We start from the raw sequence: 14,772 nt of genomic DNA on the forward strand, positions 1-14,772 counted from the left end.
AACGACTACCATTGTCTAGCAGTAATACTCAGACTTTCCATTTTTAATCCCCCAGATATACTTTAACTTTAAGAGTAGAAGATCAGATTCAATCCCTCTGACATTTAAGTCATGCTCATCATACACGCAAATTTCTCGACGGTGTCACAGTCAAACTTGGCAGTGGTTACTCTACAAGATGGAGTTTATAGGGTCTTTTTTGTTGTTGTTGTCATTGTGTTGATCTTGGTGAAAAATTTGCAGTAATTCACCAGCACAGAACAAAGAAGAACTGTGATTTATGTTTTACAATGTACACAGCTGATACGCTGTAATGTCAAAATTCATGTTCCTAAAATCATATTTTAGGAAGTTCTAAGTAATGTACTGTTTTGGAACTAAAGGACATGATTGGCACATGATAGGCAGACATGCCGAAGGTCATGCTCTGCTAGGACAGAAGTGTTACGGTGTGACATAGCTCGCTTCCTTTCATTCTCCACAACACACTGACTACACCAGACAGAGTGCAGGGCCCCCATCTCTTGTGAAATCACAGCAACTACAGACTCACTTGAGAAGGAGAGACAAACTGCACATGCTCTGTGTGATACTTACAACATACAAAATATGATAGAAATGAATTTTGGCAATGCAGCATATCAGCTATGTAAATTATAAAACATAAGTTACTGATTTTTTTTCCTTCTGTAATGGTGAAGTATTGCAAGTTTTCCACCAGGACTAAAACAAAAACTATCAACTCCATCTTGTAGATTTGTAGATTAACCACCATTAAGTCTGACTGTGACACTCTCCAGAAATCTCTGGATATCTTTTCAATCAAAGACTTTTGGCTAATTTGAATCTAGGTAGGATGGTTGTAAAATTTCGAACATGCTTTTAGGGTGGCAACACAAATATTAAACACAAGACATAAGCTTCAGATGTGTTCACGTGGAAAGGTCTACAATTTTCTCCACATACACAAAAAAACTACATAAACATTTTTTTCTACTGAACTTTGTGAACTAGAAATAAAATCCAAAGCCCTTCTCTAACTGAATGGACCCCTCTGGGCCAAAGGTACCCCAGAAACACCTTAAAACTGAGTTCACAGACGTGACGGGAGAGGTAAAGCACAATTACACATGTATGACTTCGCTTCATAAATATTCATGAATCCTCCTATAGCTTGTTGCATATGTATATTTGACTACCCATTCAGAATACGGTCCTGATACTTTTTGTCTCCTTTGAAACATGTGCCTGGCTTCTGACCTGGGGTTTGCTTCCCCACCTGTAGGAATGGACGCCCACCAGGCTGCTAACCTTTATGTGAAATAAAGCTCTCCTTTTTCCAAAGTGTAAACCTTATTAGTTAATTTTTTTTAGTTAACAACTTTTACCAGAACTTGAGTATCATCATGCTCCTTGATCTCATACCATTCTGAATATTTCTGAAATTCGTATCAGTGACACCAGAGATTCTGTTTTGATGTTCTAGCGAAAACGTTCTAAGTTAAAATACGATGTTATATGGGAAAAACTTAAGTAAGCTCTAAACATCTTAATCATAAGTAATTTTTATTAAAATAACATATAAAGTCCCCACATTGTATATTTAATTATTTATTTCAGTAGATTCTATTACTTTTACTCACTGATCATATATTTCCAACATCATCAAAAAGAAGTCGCTTAAATTTCTACTTATCATAAAACATTTTGAGGGAAACATTTTACTGACTGTAAAATACTAGAGTGTTCTGATCTATTTTTAATAATTCATTGCTAGTAGTGTGATTGAAACACTACCAATCCTGCTAACAAATTATTTAAGATTAATTAAATCCATTAGGAGCAACAGAAAAAAAGTCACCTATTCACCACCGCAAGAAGAAAGATAATAAATAAGTTAGACTTTATGTAACAAAAATCATTTGCCTTTTAGAAAATATTTATATATGAACTTTCGAGCAATTTATGAAGCTAATAAGTTTCATTTGCTATCAAAGAACAAAGCAACATATGAACTGAAAATAACATCACCAATGTCAACCTCAAAGTAAAGACGTACTTTATCTAAATGAGCAATTTACATCAGAGTGTTCTTGAAAGAGAGCATTTAGTAAAACAATAATATGGCTCAGGTAAGAATCAAAATTTATAATTATTGTGGCATGCTGACCTGGTTTGCTACATTTCTGTTTCCAGTCTTCTTGTAATGATATAATGAACAGAAAATTATAATTACTTCAGCTAAATAACTTATTCAGTAGATGCTTAAGAGTGACCTATATTAACAGGTATCATCATAACATAAGGAAGTGGTGTGAAAATGCTAATATTCAGAATCTACCCAAGTTTTATTTTATATTGATGTTCTCATGTAAACGTACATCTTTCCTGTGATGTGACCGACTCCACGAACAAATTTCGATGAAACCTGTGGGCTTCTTTTATAATCCTCTCCCTGCTCATGTTTTAGATTCTCAGGCCAGTAGGGCTTGATGACCAGAACCCTGTAACTTTTAACTAACTACTTGATCTTTTGAATTGTTTCTCAGAAATGGTGAAATTTCTGCAAGCCAAAGGAGTTGAGATTCTGAAGGCCCCTGCAAAGACTTCCTAGCCAAGAGTCACCATTTACCACAACTTGCCCCAATGCAGGTAGCCCTTTGTTAATTTCCCCTCCTTAAGAGGCCTATATTTTCCCTCAGTTGGAAAGACAGATGGATTCAAGACTGCTTCTCTCATTCTCTGAACAAGAAAGATGTCTTTCCTATTAAAATTTCCTTTCTTTCCTGGAAATCCTTGTTGTCTCAGCAATTGGTTATTCTGTGCTGCAAGCAACTGGACCTAGGCTGGAACCCCCTTGCAATTTTGCTAACAGTGAGAATTAAGTTTTGGTGTGTCTTAATCCTTACAGCTTTCCTATGAAATTGGTCTGGTCAGTATTATTCCCATTTCGAAGATGAAGGACCAAGCCACCACCCCCACACAGTAAGTCCTCCCTTTTTGTGGAAGTTCTTGGGGCAAAGACCATGGTCTACCTTCAAATGACCTTGTTTTGATAGATCAAAATCAAGGAGACAGCTTTTTCCCCATCATATTCCCTTTACCTAAAATCTTCCTCATTTGCTAAAAACTTACTCATTTTCTAGGTGTGATTCGGAAATCACCTCTTCTCTGAAATAGATACAGTAGTCCGCCCCTGATCTGCAGCTTTCTTTTCCATGGTTTCAGTTACCTGTGATCAACCACAGTCAGAAAATATTACAGTATTTTGAGAGAGAGAGAGAGACATCATATTCATATAATTTTTATTATAGTATATTGTTATAATTGTTCTATTTTATTATTATTGTTCATCTCTTATTGTGCCTAATTTATAAATTAAACTTCATCATAGGTGTTATGCATAGGAAAAAACATAGTCTATATGAGATTTAGTACTATCCATCGTTTCAGGCATGAAACTGGGGGTCTTGGACCATATCCCCTGTGGATAAGGGAAAGCTACTGTATGTTGAAATAAATTTCACTGAAATAGATTTAATTACCTCTGCTTCTGTTCCTCCTAGCACTTTATTTATAACTTTTGTCATTATAACACTTATCATATCCTATTATAATTAATGATATGCCCATCTGCTTCCTCCTGCTAGTGATAGTCATCATCTTTATATCACTCTCATAGATCCTAGTACAGGGCCTGGCATTAAGTAGCTATTCAATAATTTTTAAAAAAAATAAATTGAATGAGTGACTCCATAGACAAGACAAAAGGTAAGAAAGACCAGATTATTGTCACTACTCATAACCTTGAAGCAACATCCCATCAGTGGGGGAGAAAAAGGTCTAAGAGTGAGGAGGAACATTAATACAGAATTATAAAAAGTGATGAAAAAATGTAGATAAAGGAGGAAATGAAGTGGCCTAAATTCAACATCATTGCAACTAATATTACAAGTGACATATCGCTGTGCACAGAGAAGAATTTTATTCCTGAATGATCAAGGATTTCTTATTTAAGTACACAGTTTTCTTGTATGCATTCTTTAAGACAGAAAGAAAAATGGGAAGGATATTATTAATTAAGAAAAATCTTCCAGAGAAGGAAATCAAATGAATACTGGCAATTCAGCTGTTCTCTTCAGAAAGTGTATCCAAGACAGCATGCCTTTTATTATCAGTCTGGTGAGGGTAGACATGGCTGTTACAAATAGTATCAAAAAAAAATTCATTGAGTCCCTACCTCACACCAAACATTATGCCAAGAATTTTTACAAATTATCAGCTTTTAATTGCATGAGTCAGATATCATGGTCCCCATTTTACAGGGAAGGAAACTGAAGATCAGAACAATTGAATGACTTGCTGAGGTTGCAAAGTTAGTGGGGGAGCTTTGGTCAAACCAAATTCTGGTCTTTTCCTGTAATACTCTATTATCACATCCTTTAGTGTATGGAAACATTGTTACCCACCACATTTTATTAAAATTATTCCCATTTTAAGACATTTTGTTTAGGCTGTTTCACATTTGCTAAATTGTAGTTTGAGGATTCCTTTGACATGCAGTTGGAGGATCTGGCTATATTCTTTGGGCATCTGATGGAAACCGCGTTTAGGTAACGTGTTGTCATAGTAGTGATGGCTGACAGGTGTGTCTTCTACAGTTTTAGAGAAGGGCCAAAATCCATAAAGCTTCACGTTTTCACACAGTTCCACTGCGACACTTGCAATCATCAAACCGGTGGACAAGCGGTACGCGGTCACACCTTTAGTTCTCCAGAAAAGGGCCAGATGTTTCAGGTACTTGGGATGGAAAAACAGAACCTTCTGTCTTGCTTTAGAGTCTCTGAGTGTATAGTATACTTTAAAAGAGACACCAGTGTTGGCCCTGAAAGAAAATGCTGGCAGAAGAAGAAATGCATCTCCATAGGTTGCAATGTCCTCCAGAAATATTGCTTTCTTTTCCTTTAAGTTCCCATATCTGCCAAATTTTAAAGAAATTATAATAATAACAAGGATAATAATCAAAGTAGCAGTTTTGGTAACATGAGGCTGAATGTACCAATGGTCAAAAAAGTGAACCACTTATATTCTGCATATAAAAGAGATAAACTGCAGACTCAGGGAAAACCCATTCAAATAAGCATCATGCCAATCAATATTAAAGACTAGATCTTCATCTCTCTTTCATGGAATACCTAGGCTTTCAATTTCTACTTTCTTCCTGGGCTATATTCTTACTGGACAGACATTTCTTATATTATTTTATATTCTGACTCAGTAATTTTTTTCTAAAGTTATATTTTGGCACTGAAACAGCTTCCAAATTTGTAACAATAAAATACTTTTTCAAACATAGCACACCTATCAATAGATTTTAAAAACTCATTGAGCTGTACACTTGTGATCTCTGTATGATATGATATGTACCTTTTGTACATATTTAAGTATAAAATAGAAGTTCCCTTTAGAAAACCTAAAATAACTATATATAAATATAGATATATTTTTAAATTTCCTCCATGCATTGTGCTACCTCTAGATGTATGATTTAAATAATACCTTACTAAGTATTCTTGTAAGCACGATTGTGAGTGTTTAGAAAATAAGCTTTTGGAATGCAGGTACAACATTTTGTTTTCTCTTAAGAGACGCTAGAGTTATTTGGAGGGGCATAATCTATTCATAATATTTATCAGTCATTTTTGATTTAAAAAAGTGAAGTAAAACCATGTATGGGATTTTTTATTAGTCAACCAACAATTTTATAGTAGTTACATTGCAGAAGTGAATGGTCATTAGTTTTTAGTGATAAACTATTCAAAGTGAAAACTGTATTCATTTTGCAGATTGTCCTAGAACTCACTCTCTGAAGTTTCTAAGGACATTAAATTTTATCAAGAAAGTGCAGCCAAGATAAAAGAGTAGTGTTAAAACTCTGAAAGAAAATGGAAAAAAGCAACTTTACTCTTGTTAAAAAAAAAAAAAAAGGATGAGGAGAAAAGTTCTCATTTGATTTGAAATATTTAGCTTATGGCATTAGAAGTACAACTGAGTTATACCTCTTACGAACCACAACCTTGATAGAATGTCAAAATTTGCAAATGTATTCTTATATATTTTCCCCAAAAGCCATTCCAGCTGTATTGCAAGTCAGCCTCAGCAAAAAGATTAACGCTCAGACTGAGAAACATTTTAAACAATGGAAAAATGTTCCTGAACAGTTATGTAAGTTGCAGGTACTTACTTTAGCGTTATGATGCTGGGATTGACAGTCACAAGATTTGTTTTGCTTCCAACATCTTTATTAACATCTCCTGTGGTTGGGGGGAGGTTACATCTGAAATTTGGAAGGGAAACAATTTTTAAACTAGAACTTGTAAAAAAAAAAAAGTGTATACACACAGATACGTACAATAATTGTCCTTTTATTGGAGAAAATCACTGCTGTTAAGAGCTCCTCAAAATCCATCTGATTTCCATTTAAAATTATTTAATAACTACGGAGCATTTGGTTGACATTGTATGAAATATACAAATTTGATAAAGGCTTTTAATATTGATAATGATCTCTTTTAAGTATCAAAACCAGAAATGACAAGTACACCTTGCCTAACTTTTGAAGAGTTCCCAATCTTTTTATTAAAATTGTTATTTATACTGATGATATTCCCACAGTGGTAGGAGCACTAATTTACAGACTTTTAAAAAATTGAGGTACTGTGACTAAAGTTATAGAGTCTTCCAGAAGCAAAGACTACATTAAAAAATCAAAATCTTCTGATTCCACATGGATAGTTTTGCCACCAAATCATGGTGTTAATAAATAAAGCCTTAATGTTCTTATAGTGATGTTTTCATACCAGTGTTCTCATCTTCCTTTGAGTACTAATTTGTTTTTAAATTGGAAAGCAAATTAAGAATTCTAATTTTGAGTAATTATATTCCCGTCACAAGAAAGGGAAAGTTGGTTATGACTCCCTCAATGCCATTTGTAGAATTTCAAGTAGTAAAGCTAAGCATAAAAAGGGAGCATCTTTGAGTGATTCCTAAGGAAGGCTGTTTAAAGTTGACATAGTCTATAATATGACTGAGATTGAAATATTTTATACCATGCTTTATGAAACATACAAATAAATGAAACATGTAGTTCCCTCATAGATATCAAAGATAAGTCAGAAAATGAATATGGCAGCCTGGGAAAATAAATGTTAATCCTAGGTACTAAGCCATACAAATGACCTCATTAGTGGGCTTCCCATAACAAGTCTACCTCCTAATACAGTCTCATGTTCTTTTGAAGAATCAAAAGTGACTTCCAATATAGTATCACAGGAGATTGCTAGGGGGAAGGGTATTTTTTTGTGTATGTGTATATATGCACATACACACACATATATAATTATATTTACATATGTATACACATATACACAAACGCAGTATATAGTCATAGTATAGTAGTATGTTACATGTACATGTATATATTATATACCATACATGTATACATATGGTAGTACACTACATTTCACATATATACACACATACACAGTAGTATAGTCATAGTATAGTAATAGTATAATCATTACCTATTTTTTCCTCCCCCACTTATTTCATATCTCCCAATCTTTTGAAATGAAAAAAAAAAAAAAAAAACCAGCTTCCAGATTGTGTTACAAACTATCAATATGCATAGCCAAAATAAGTTCAGGCTTAAAAAATTAAATTTTAATGACACCAACTATGTCTAGTCCTCATTTTGCCTTTCAGTTTAAATGACTGGCTTCAAAGGGAATTCTATATTCAGAAAAAATACCTGGCATCAGCAAATGTAGAATCTAGAAACACAGGCATTTATTTTAGAGTTATAAATTAAATATCTGCTGAGTTTTTTTTTTTTTTTTTTTTTTAGTATTCGAGCCTAAATTTATATTTCCTATACTCGCTATAAAGTAAAATGAATGTTTAGGCATAATCCTCAACACAGATGTTTTGGGAATTTTAAGTCTATAAAAAGTCTATTGCAAGAAGAATTATTTATATTCATTATGGCCTTTTCACACTGAGTTCTTGAAGGAAATGGCTCAACCATTCACATACTGGCCATTTTACCGTTAATCATGAAGAACATGAATATTCAGTAATTGTTGGACTGTCAGGTCTATGGTTGTTCCATCATTACCCTCATCATAAATTTTAAAATGAGGGGGAGCTCTTTTTTTAAAATCCTGTTTCTTTATTATTTGCAGCATTGACTCAATAAGGATCAAAGCATCATCTCTGATGTATACAATCAGTGCTCCTAAAACAGGGATAAACAGATTTCTACTTAGTCTTTTAAAAGGTGCATTTTAATTAAAGCCCATCCTCACTTGGATAAATCACCTTTCCATCATATTCTGAAAGTGGAGCTACTTTGTAGAATGGCTTGTTAGTACCACTCACACATAGAAACCATTTTGTTTCTATTTTTGCAAGCTAGCTGGTATCGAGACAGAAAATGTTTAAAAAGACCAGAATTCAGAAACTGCACGATTTTTTAAAAATTGCAAGCCAGAAGACTAAACAATGGCCTTGCATGGCTGTAAAATACCTTGATCGCCATTTTCCCAAGTATTATCCAAGAACAAAACATCCTTGAAAAGCTCTGCAAGGAAAATGGTCTTTAAGATCAGGTGAGTCTGAGAAATGTTGTTCCTTAGAGTTCTTCCAAGGGAGCCATGGGATCCTTTAAGATACTGAAGGCTCTGATAATTCCTGTACTATAAATCCCTCATTCACCATGATTTCACCCAGAATTTTGTACCTGACCATAGCACATTTTTATCCTTCTGGTATCAACATTCTGAGAAACTCATGAACCATGGGACACTTCGGGAAAGCCAACCTGAATAATTTGTAGACTTCAGCAACACAGCTCAAAGGGCAAAATTTCCATGAGATATCTTTCCACTCTCCCTCTAAAATACCCAACTGATCTTTTGTTTCAAAGAAACCAATTTGACAGGTCTTACCTAAAAACGAAGTCGGATTTGTCTATTTCAGCTCCGCAGAGAGACTTATTGAGAATCCCCCCATTTCCAACCACTGCGCACTGATTGTAAGGGTACCCCACAAAAGGCTGGGACTAGCAGGAGAAAAGGAAAAACTGTGTGAAATATCTTTAATTTTAGAACCACAAACATCAGCTTAATTCCAGTAACTTCACTTCTTATGCAGGCTAAGGGGAAGAAAAACAACAAGAAAAGGAACAAGCAGCAGTGTAGCATGCTGATCAACTTATTATGACTTATAATAAAAATCATCACGGTGAACCTAAATTTCATTTCTCTCGAGAGGAATAGACATCATACAATATGCAATATAATATAATACTATGAAATATAATATCTTTGTATACAAATATAATTTAACATATCTTACATCATATAATAAAGTAAATAAAATGAGAATGGCAAAATTCCACATTGTGCCTTTCTGATAAACAGGACTTTTTTCAGCAAAAAAGAGAAAATAAAGAAATTAGAAAGTAGCATGCAATCTTCTATTCCAGGGCATAAAGTTAATAGGTAATTTAGCAAAAATTCCCTGTGCTTCTTAAATATAAATTAGACCTTCAGGCTCGGTAATGGTATTAGATTTATGCCTGCCATCTCCACAAATGACCAGCCAGGGTGCTTCAGGGAGGCCTATCAACTCTGCGCTGACATATTTCAAATTAATTTCCAAGGCCTGAATCTTTTTTATTTCCTCCTGGGGTCCAACTTGCTTACCCCAAAAGTTTTCCCACTTTCCCCAAGTCCTCCACAGTCTGAAACATAACTTTTCAAGTCAATGGTGCACTTTTCCTTTTCTGGTCACTTTCCCAGAAGTAAGAATGTGTGATCTGGAGCCCACAGCAAAGGTGCCAGCTCATACTCCACAGTGATGAGGTCCCGATTCACCTACACTGTCTATAGGTGCTGGAGCTGACTTGTGCAATCTGGTTCATATTGGTAAATATTCAGGAATTTTGTGAGCTAGCAGTTAAACCCTTGGTAACCTGAAATTGTCCATGATGGGGATATTTACAACATTGAAATTGGCAAAGGCTACAAAATCAAGGTGCACCCCTTCCCAAAGCCAGTTTACCAGCGCACTGGCAACAGCCCATGGCCCATGTGGTTCAAGCAGCCCCAAGCACCAACAGACACCCCTGAACCACTACCACTGGCATCTGCTCCTGGTGCTGCATCTGGGGGAAGCCCAACAGGCAAACAGAACTCTATTTCAGTACTTCTCTCTTCGTAGGTTTATCTACTGTGCTTGTCATGTGAGAGGCACTTGTTCCAAGTGCATAACTTATTAACACAGTTAATCCACACAACCACCTTAGGAGCATTTTACATATGGGAAAATAGAGGGATGAGCTCAAGCAGGAACCAGAAAGGGGCAGAGCTGGGATATGAACCCAGGCAGCCTGTTCCAGAGTACATGCTCTTAACCACAACCCATTGCACAGTTTCTCACCAGTTAAGTTAAATCATTGACTTCATTAAGTCCCTTAATTCTCGTTATAACCATAATGCCTAGTAGAGAGTGCCTGGCTCTGAAATGAGTGGTTCTCAGATACCTCAGGCTATTTCATGACATTGAACTTCTAGCTCAAGATGTCTTCAAACAGTGTCTACTAAATGTTTCCACAATAAATTCTGGATGTAATAGATACGATAGAATGCAAAAATGAAAATATGCTCTTTATGGTACAAAACAGAAGAGATTATTGAGGGAAACATATCTCAAATTATGCACTCAAAATAATGAATGTTTTTCTCTGGTTTCTTGGTCAACTAGGGGAAAACATCCATATGCTTCAGTATCTCGTGTTCAGTAGGAATTTAAATCAATTACAAACCTCGACATTCCCTTAAATAAACCTCCAGAGAAAATGCAAATTTGCACGGCTCCAATGCCTGCTCCTGGCACACTCTGGTTGAAAATTAATTTTGTTGTTTCCCTTTTCAAGTGACTTCGAAAAGTTCGTGGAGGAAGTGACTTCACACCACTTAATCAAAAGCAATCTGCTGTGTGCCCAGCAGTTAGTCCCTGAGAGCTGCATGTAGGAGACTGGAGTAGACCACCAGCCCCACCTATCCATGGAAGGTGAAGGTTGAAGCAAAGCAAAAAAGTGGTCTAGCTCTTCAATTGTCACTATGTTGACTGCAGAATTTCCTCTCCCCAGCTTTAAAAAAAAATCAGTATAAATTTGGAAAGCAAATGCAATTGTTAACTGCATCACAATTCTCAAACCTATGCTAAGTTATTTCTTTCAAGTTACCCAATGAGAAACAAAATAGCTGCTGCTTCTCTGCTCTGGTCAGTAGAAAACAACACAAATACTAGCAAAAACTGCATAAGTGAAAAAGTTGCTCATTGTCAAATTCTCCAAGGCCTTCCCTGATAGGGAATAGAAATATTCTTTTGTTATCTTTTCAATTATTAGCAAATTCTATGCACTGTGAGAATTCTTTATGAGTTATTTTTACACCCTTTTTCTCCCAGAAAATTTGCAGTATTCTCTTCTTTATCGTTTTCCATTTATTTCTCATTTATTCTCTGCAAATTCTTCTTCCTCTGCATCATACTATAAAAAAAAATTGGAACTTACATGATCAAAAATAAATTAATTGAAAGAAGTCAAAGGCTCAACAAAAGAGAATGATAACAATCTAACATCCTACAGTTGGTAAACTGCACATATAAAGGGATCCCATTTTGGCCATATTGACTTGGTCTAACTGCTTTTAATCAAATTATGGAAAGGTGCCTGAGAGTGTATATTTATAAGCAATGGTAATTTTCCTCTTCATAGTAAAAATTTCCCACGTTTGGATTTGTATTAAGGGTCAAGTTTCTCCTCACTGTGTCAAGTGGTACGATCTCATATTATCACTCATTTGTTTACTTAACAAATATGTAACAAATGTATATATGTACTGGGAAATGTTCTAGAAGCTTGGGATGCATCAGTGAACACAGACAAAAAGCCCTGTTTTTATGGTGGTTATGTTTGTTGACCACAAATTCTTACATATTTCCTTCCCAAAGACAAGCCACATAAGCCTACATTTCTTACAGTTCTTTGTGAAGCAATTGATGTAGCCACACAAAGTGACAACAGGAAGAATCTTACTCCAGGTGAAAAATGGCCACCTTCACAAGCCCCAGCAATTAGTATGCAGAAAACTCGAGCACCACATCTCATGCTATGAAGAGTCCAGAAAACTTGGGACTGGAAGAGCTCATCATTTAAGATATAAATAGCTTTTCCTGCAGAGCCACACTGCATTCAAACTGCCTTTTTAAAATGGCCCACTGTATGTATTTTATACAAAATAAGTCCATGGTGTTTTAATTAGTCCCTTCATTATTATAAGTTATAGCTTAAAGTGAGAGGAAATTCATCTAGAATGGTGACGCAAATAACCGACAACAAATCTTTACTCACCACTGGAAACATATGAAAAATATTCTTTCTAATTGGGATTTGTTTTTTACTTTCCACCTCGTAACTCACATTAGTCCCAACCGGAGTATTATTTTGAGAAACAACAAAGTTTTGAACGGCGTCACAACAGGAAGCAAGTTTTGCTCTGCAAAGGAAAAGAAGACAAGTGAGCCAAGGCATAAGATTAAAAAACCAAAAATAGAGGCTACAATGGAAATGTAAAAGGGGAGTCTGCCATATTGACTTTCTAGAAGATAAATTATTCACAAAGATGACATTTTTATCTCATTCAATTCTAACTGTCCCTGGATGGTGGGGTTGTAACTCGTCAAGGTGAAATAGCAAAGCAGTTAAACATACTTACACTCAGGTAGGGACCTTCTCACTCATAGAAAATACTCATGAATACAACAATTTTAAATATAAAAACTTCCTTCTAAAAATATTGTTAAAACGTTGAAGAGAAAAACGTGGGACAACATTATAGTTATTTTGCAAAATACAGAAACTAAGTTAACAGAATCACAGTCACCAAAGCAGTATGTAGTCATTTATTATGAGACAAGTCCAACAAAAAGGAGAATTATTTAACACAGTGAATCTTTAAGGGAAGTGAATTTAACACATTGACTGATACACTAGAAAAAAATATTTTTTTCCCTTGGATCCATGGTGTTTTATTAAGAAAATAGAATAAAAACTTCAAAAACAAAATGATCCTTTCTAATTTAATGAAAAATTTGTTTTTTATTGTTTTCTGTGCGTTACTTATAAGCAACTTGAAAAACAGTTCATGTGGCTCTCAAAGTAGAGACGTGTGAGTTACATATGCTTCACAGGGCTCAAAACTAGCATGAGTTAAATACAACTCACATGGCAGTTAATGTGTTAAAGTTGTCATTCCTCATAGAAAGCCCAGAAAAGCATAAATAGTACCAATTATATTTCAAAACTATCACTGTGGAATGAAACATCATTGTTAGAATGCAGACCCAGAAATGTGCTTTCAGGGATCACCCAAGTTAGCCCTCAACCTCCAGCAGGTGAGTATAGAACCACTCAGAATTTATATTTCATTAATGTACTTCTCCAAAGACATAGATTCCAGAGCATCTCTTGATAAATATTCCGGGGTTTAATCAACCTTAAAGTCAAAATCAAGGCGCACCCCTTCATTTTGTCAAGAGATAAAGTCAAGAGATTCTTCCATTTGCACATTGGAACTATTCACTTAAATCCATTTTCATCAATAGGTTTTCATAGACTCTCTTCATAAAAATACTTCATGTAATTAAAAATGACAATCAAGCAAAACTTTAACCTTTTCAATCTTGAAGAGTTTACAGAATTTCCTCTTCTCTCAGGTTTTCCTCAAAGGAAAAGATTTTCATTAGTCATCTTTTTCCTCTTTAAATCTTGACTTATTTCTCCATTTTACTTAAAAATATGTATCCAAGCTGGATCCAATCACAAGACAAGGGAGAGGGAATATTCAGCAAGGAGGTTGACTTTGGCTAGATTCATTAGAATTGGTCCTTTCTCATTCCACACTCTTATTACTGGTTTTTGGTCCTGAATGATAAACATTTGTACATGTTTCTACTGAATTTTGTCCTTTTGAAAAAATACAATTCTCTAACTTGTCACAGTAATTTTAAATTCAGTCTTCCTAAATGCCAATAATTCTCAAGGTATGAAAAGTTAAGATGCTATTATTTGCATCCTAAAGTCAAGGTTTTCAACAACACTTCTTCCATCAGTTAACTTATATCGCTGAAATAGTGTAGTCTTCTTAATTGAATTCTGTCACATGCTCATGACTTCTTTTTGTATTTTAGAACCTATTATTGCAAAAAGATGGTTCATGGAGATTAGCAAAAGAAAAAAAATGAAAATGAAATGATGTGTAGTCAAAAACATGATGCTAAGTAATTTTTAATTATAAATTTAATTTTTGATAATTCATGTGACATATTGCAAACTCAGAAATCCTCATGTGTTTATAATTTTAAATGTCTTTCTTATCCAGCATTTTGAGGAAAGGCAATATAATATAATAAATTCCTGTTTAGCTCTGACAAATATCTTAATTTCTCTAAGGATATTCAGTACTGACATGAATATTGCATCACCAAAAACACTAACCACAGTTCCTTTTGTGCTTTTTGTTATGTTAATAACTTTTTTCTGAAATTATATTTTTAAAATATAAAATTTTCAAACCTACAAGAAAGTTGAAAGAAGTAGACAATGAGCACTTGAATATCCACCAGCTAGATTCTGCAATTAAC

At 34.7% G+C, this 14,772-nt stretch overlaps 1 protein-coding gene across 1 annotated transcript in view; it reads right to left on the reverse strand.

The window, feature by feature from the left end:
- Positions 1-4,509: 4,509 nt before the first annotated feature.
- Positions 4,510-14,772, reverse strand: part of ST8SIA6 (ST8 alpha-N-acetyl-neuraminide alpha-2,8-sialyltransferase 6) — a 104,256-nt gene continuing 93,993 nt past the window's right edge. The window contains exons 5-8 of the mRNA XM_069458894.1: positions 12,482-12,626; positions 9,009-9,121; positions 6,245-6,337; positions 4,510-4,978 (exon numbers count right to left, since the gene is read on the reverse strand). Of these exons, the coding sequence (XP_069314995.1) occupies positions 4,510-4,978; positions 6,245-6,337; positions 9,009-9,121; positions 12,482-12,626 (820 nt within the window). The remainder of the gene's footprint in view (positions 4,979-6,244; positions 6,338-9,008; positions 9,122-12,481; positions 12,627-14,772) is intronic.

The sequence above is a fragment of the Eulemur rufifrons genome, chromosome 25 (genome assembly GCF_041146395.1).
Source record: "Eulemur rufifrons isolate Redbay chromosome 25, OSU_ERuf_1, whole genome shotgun sequence".
NCBI classification, from domain to species: domain Eukaryota; kingdom Metazoa; phylum Chordata; class Mammalia; order Primates; family Lemuridae; genus Eulemur; species Eulemur rufifrons.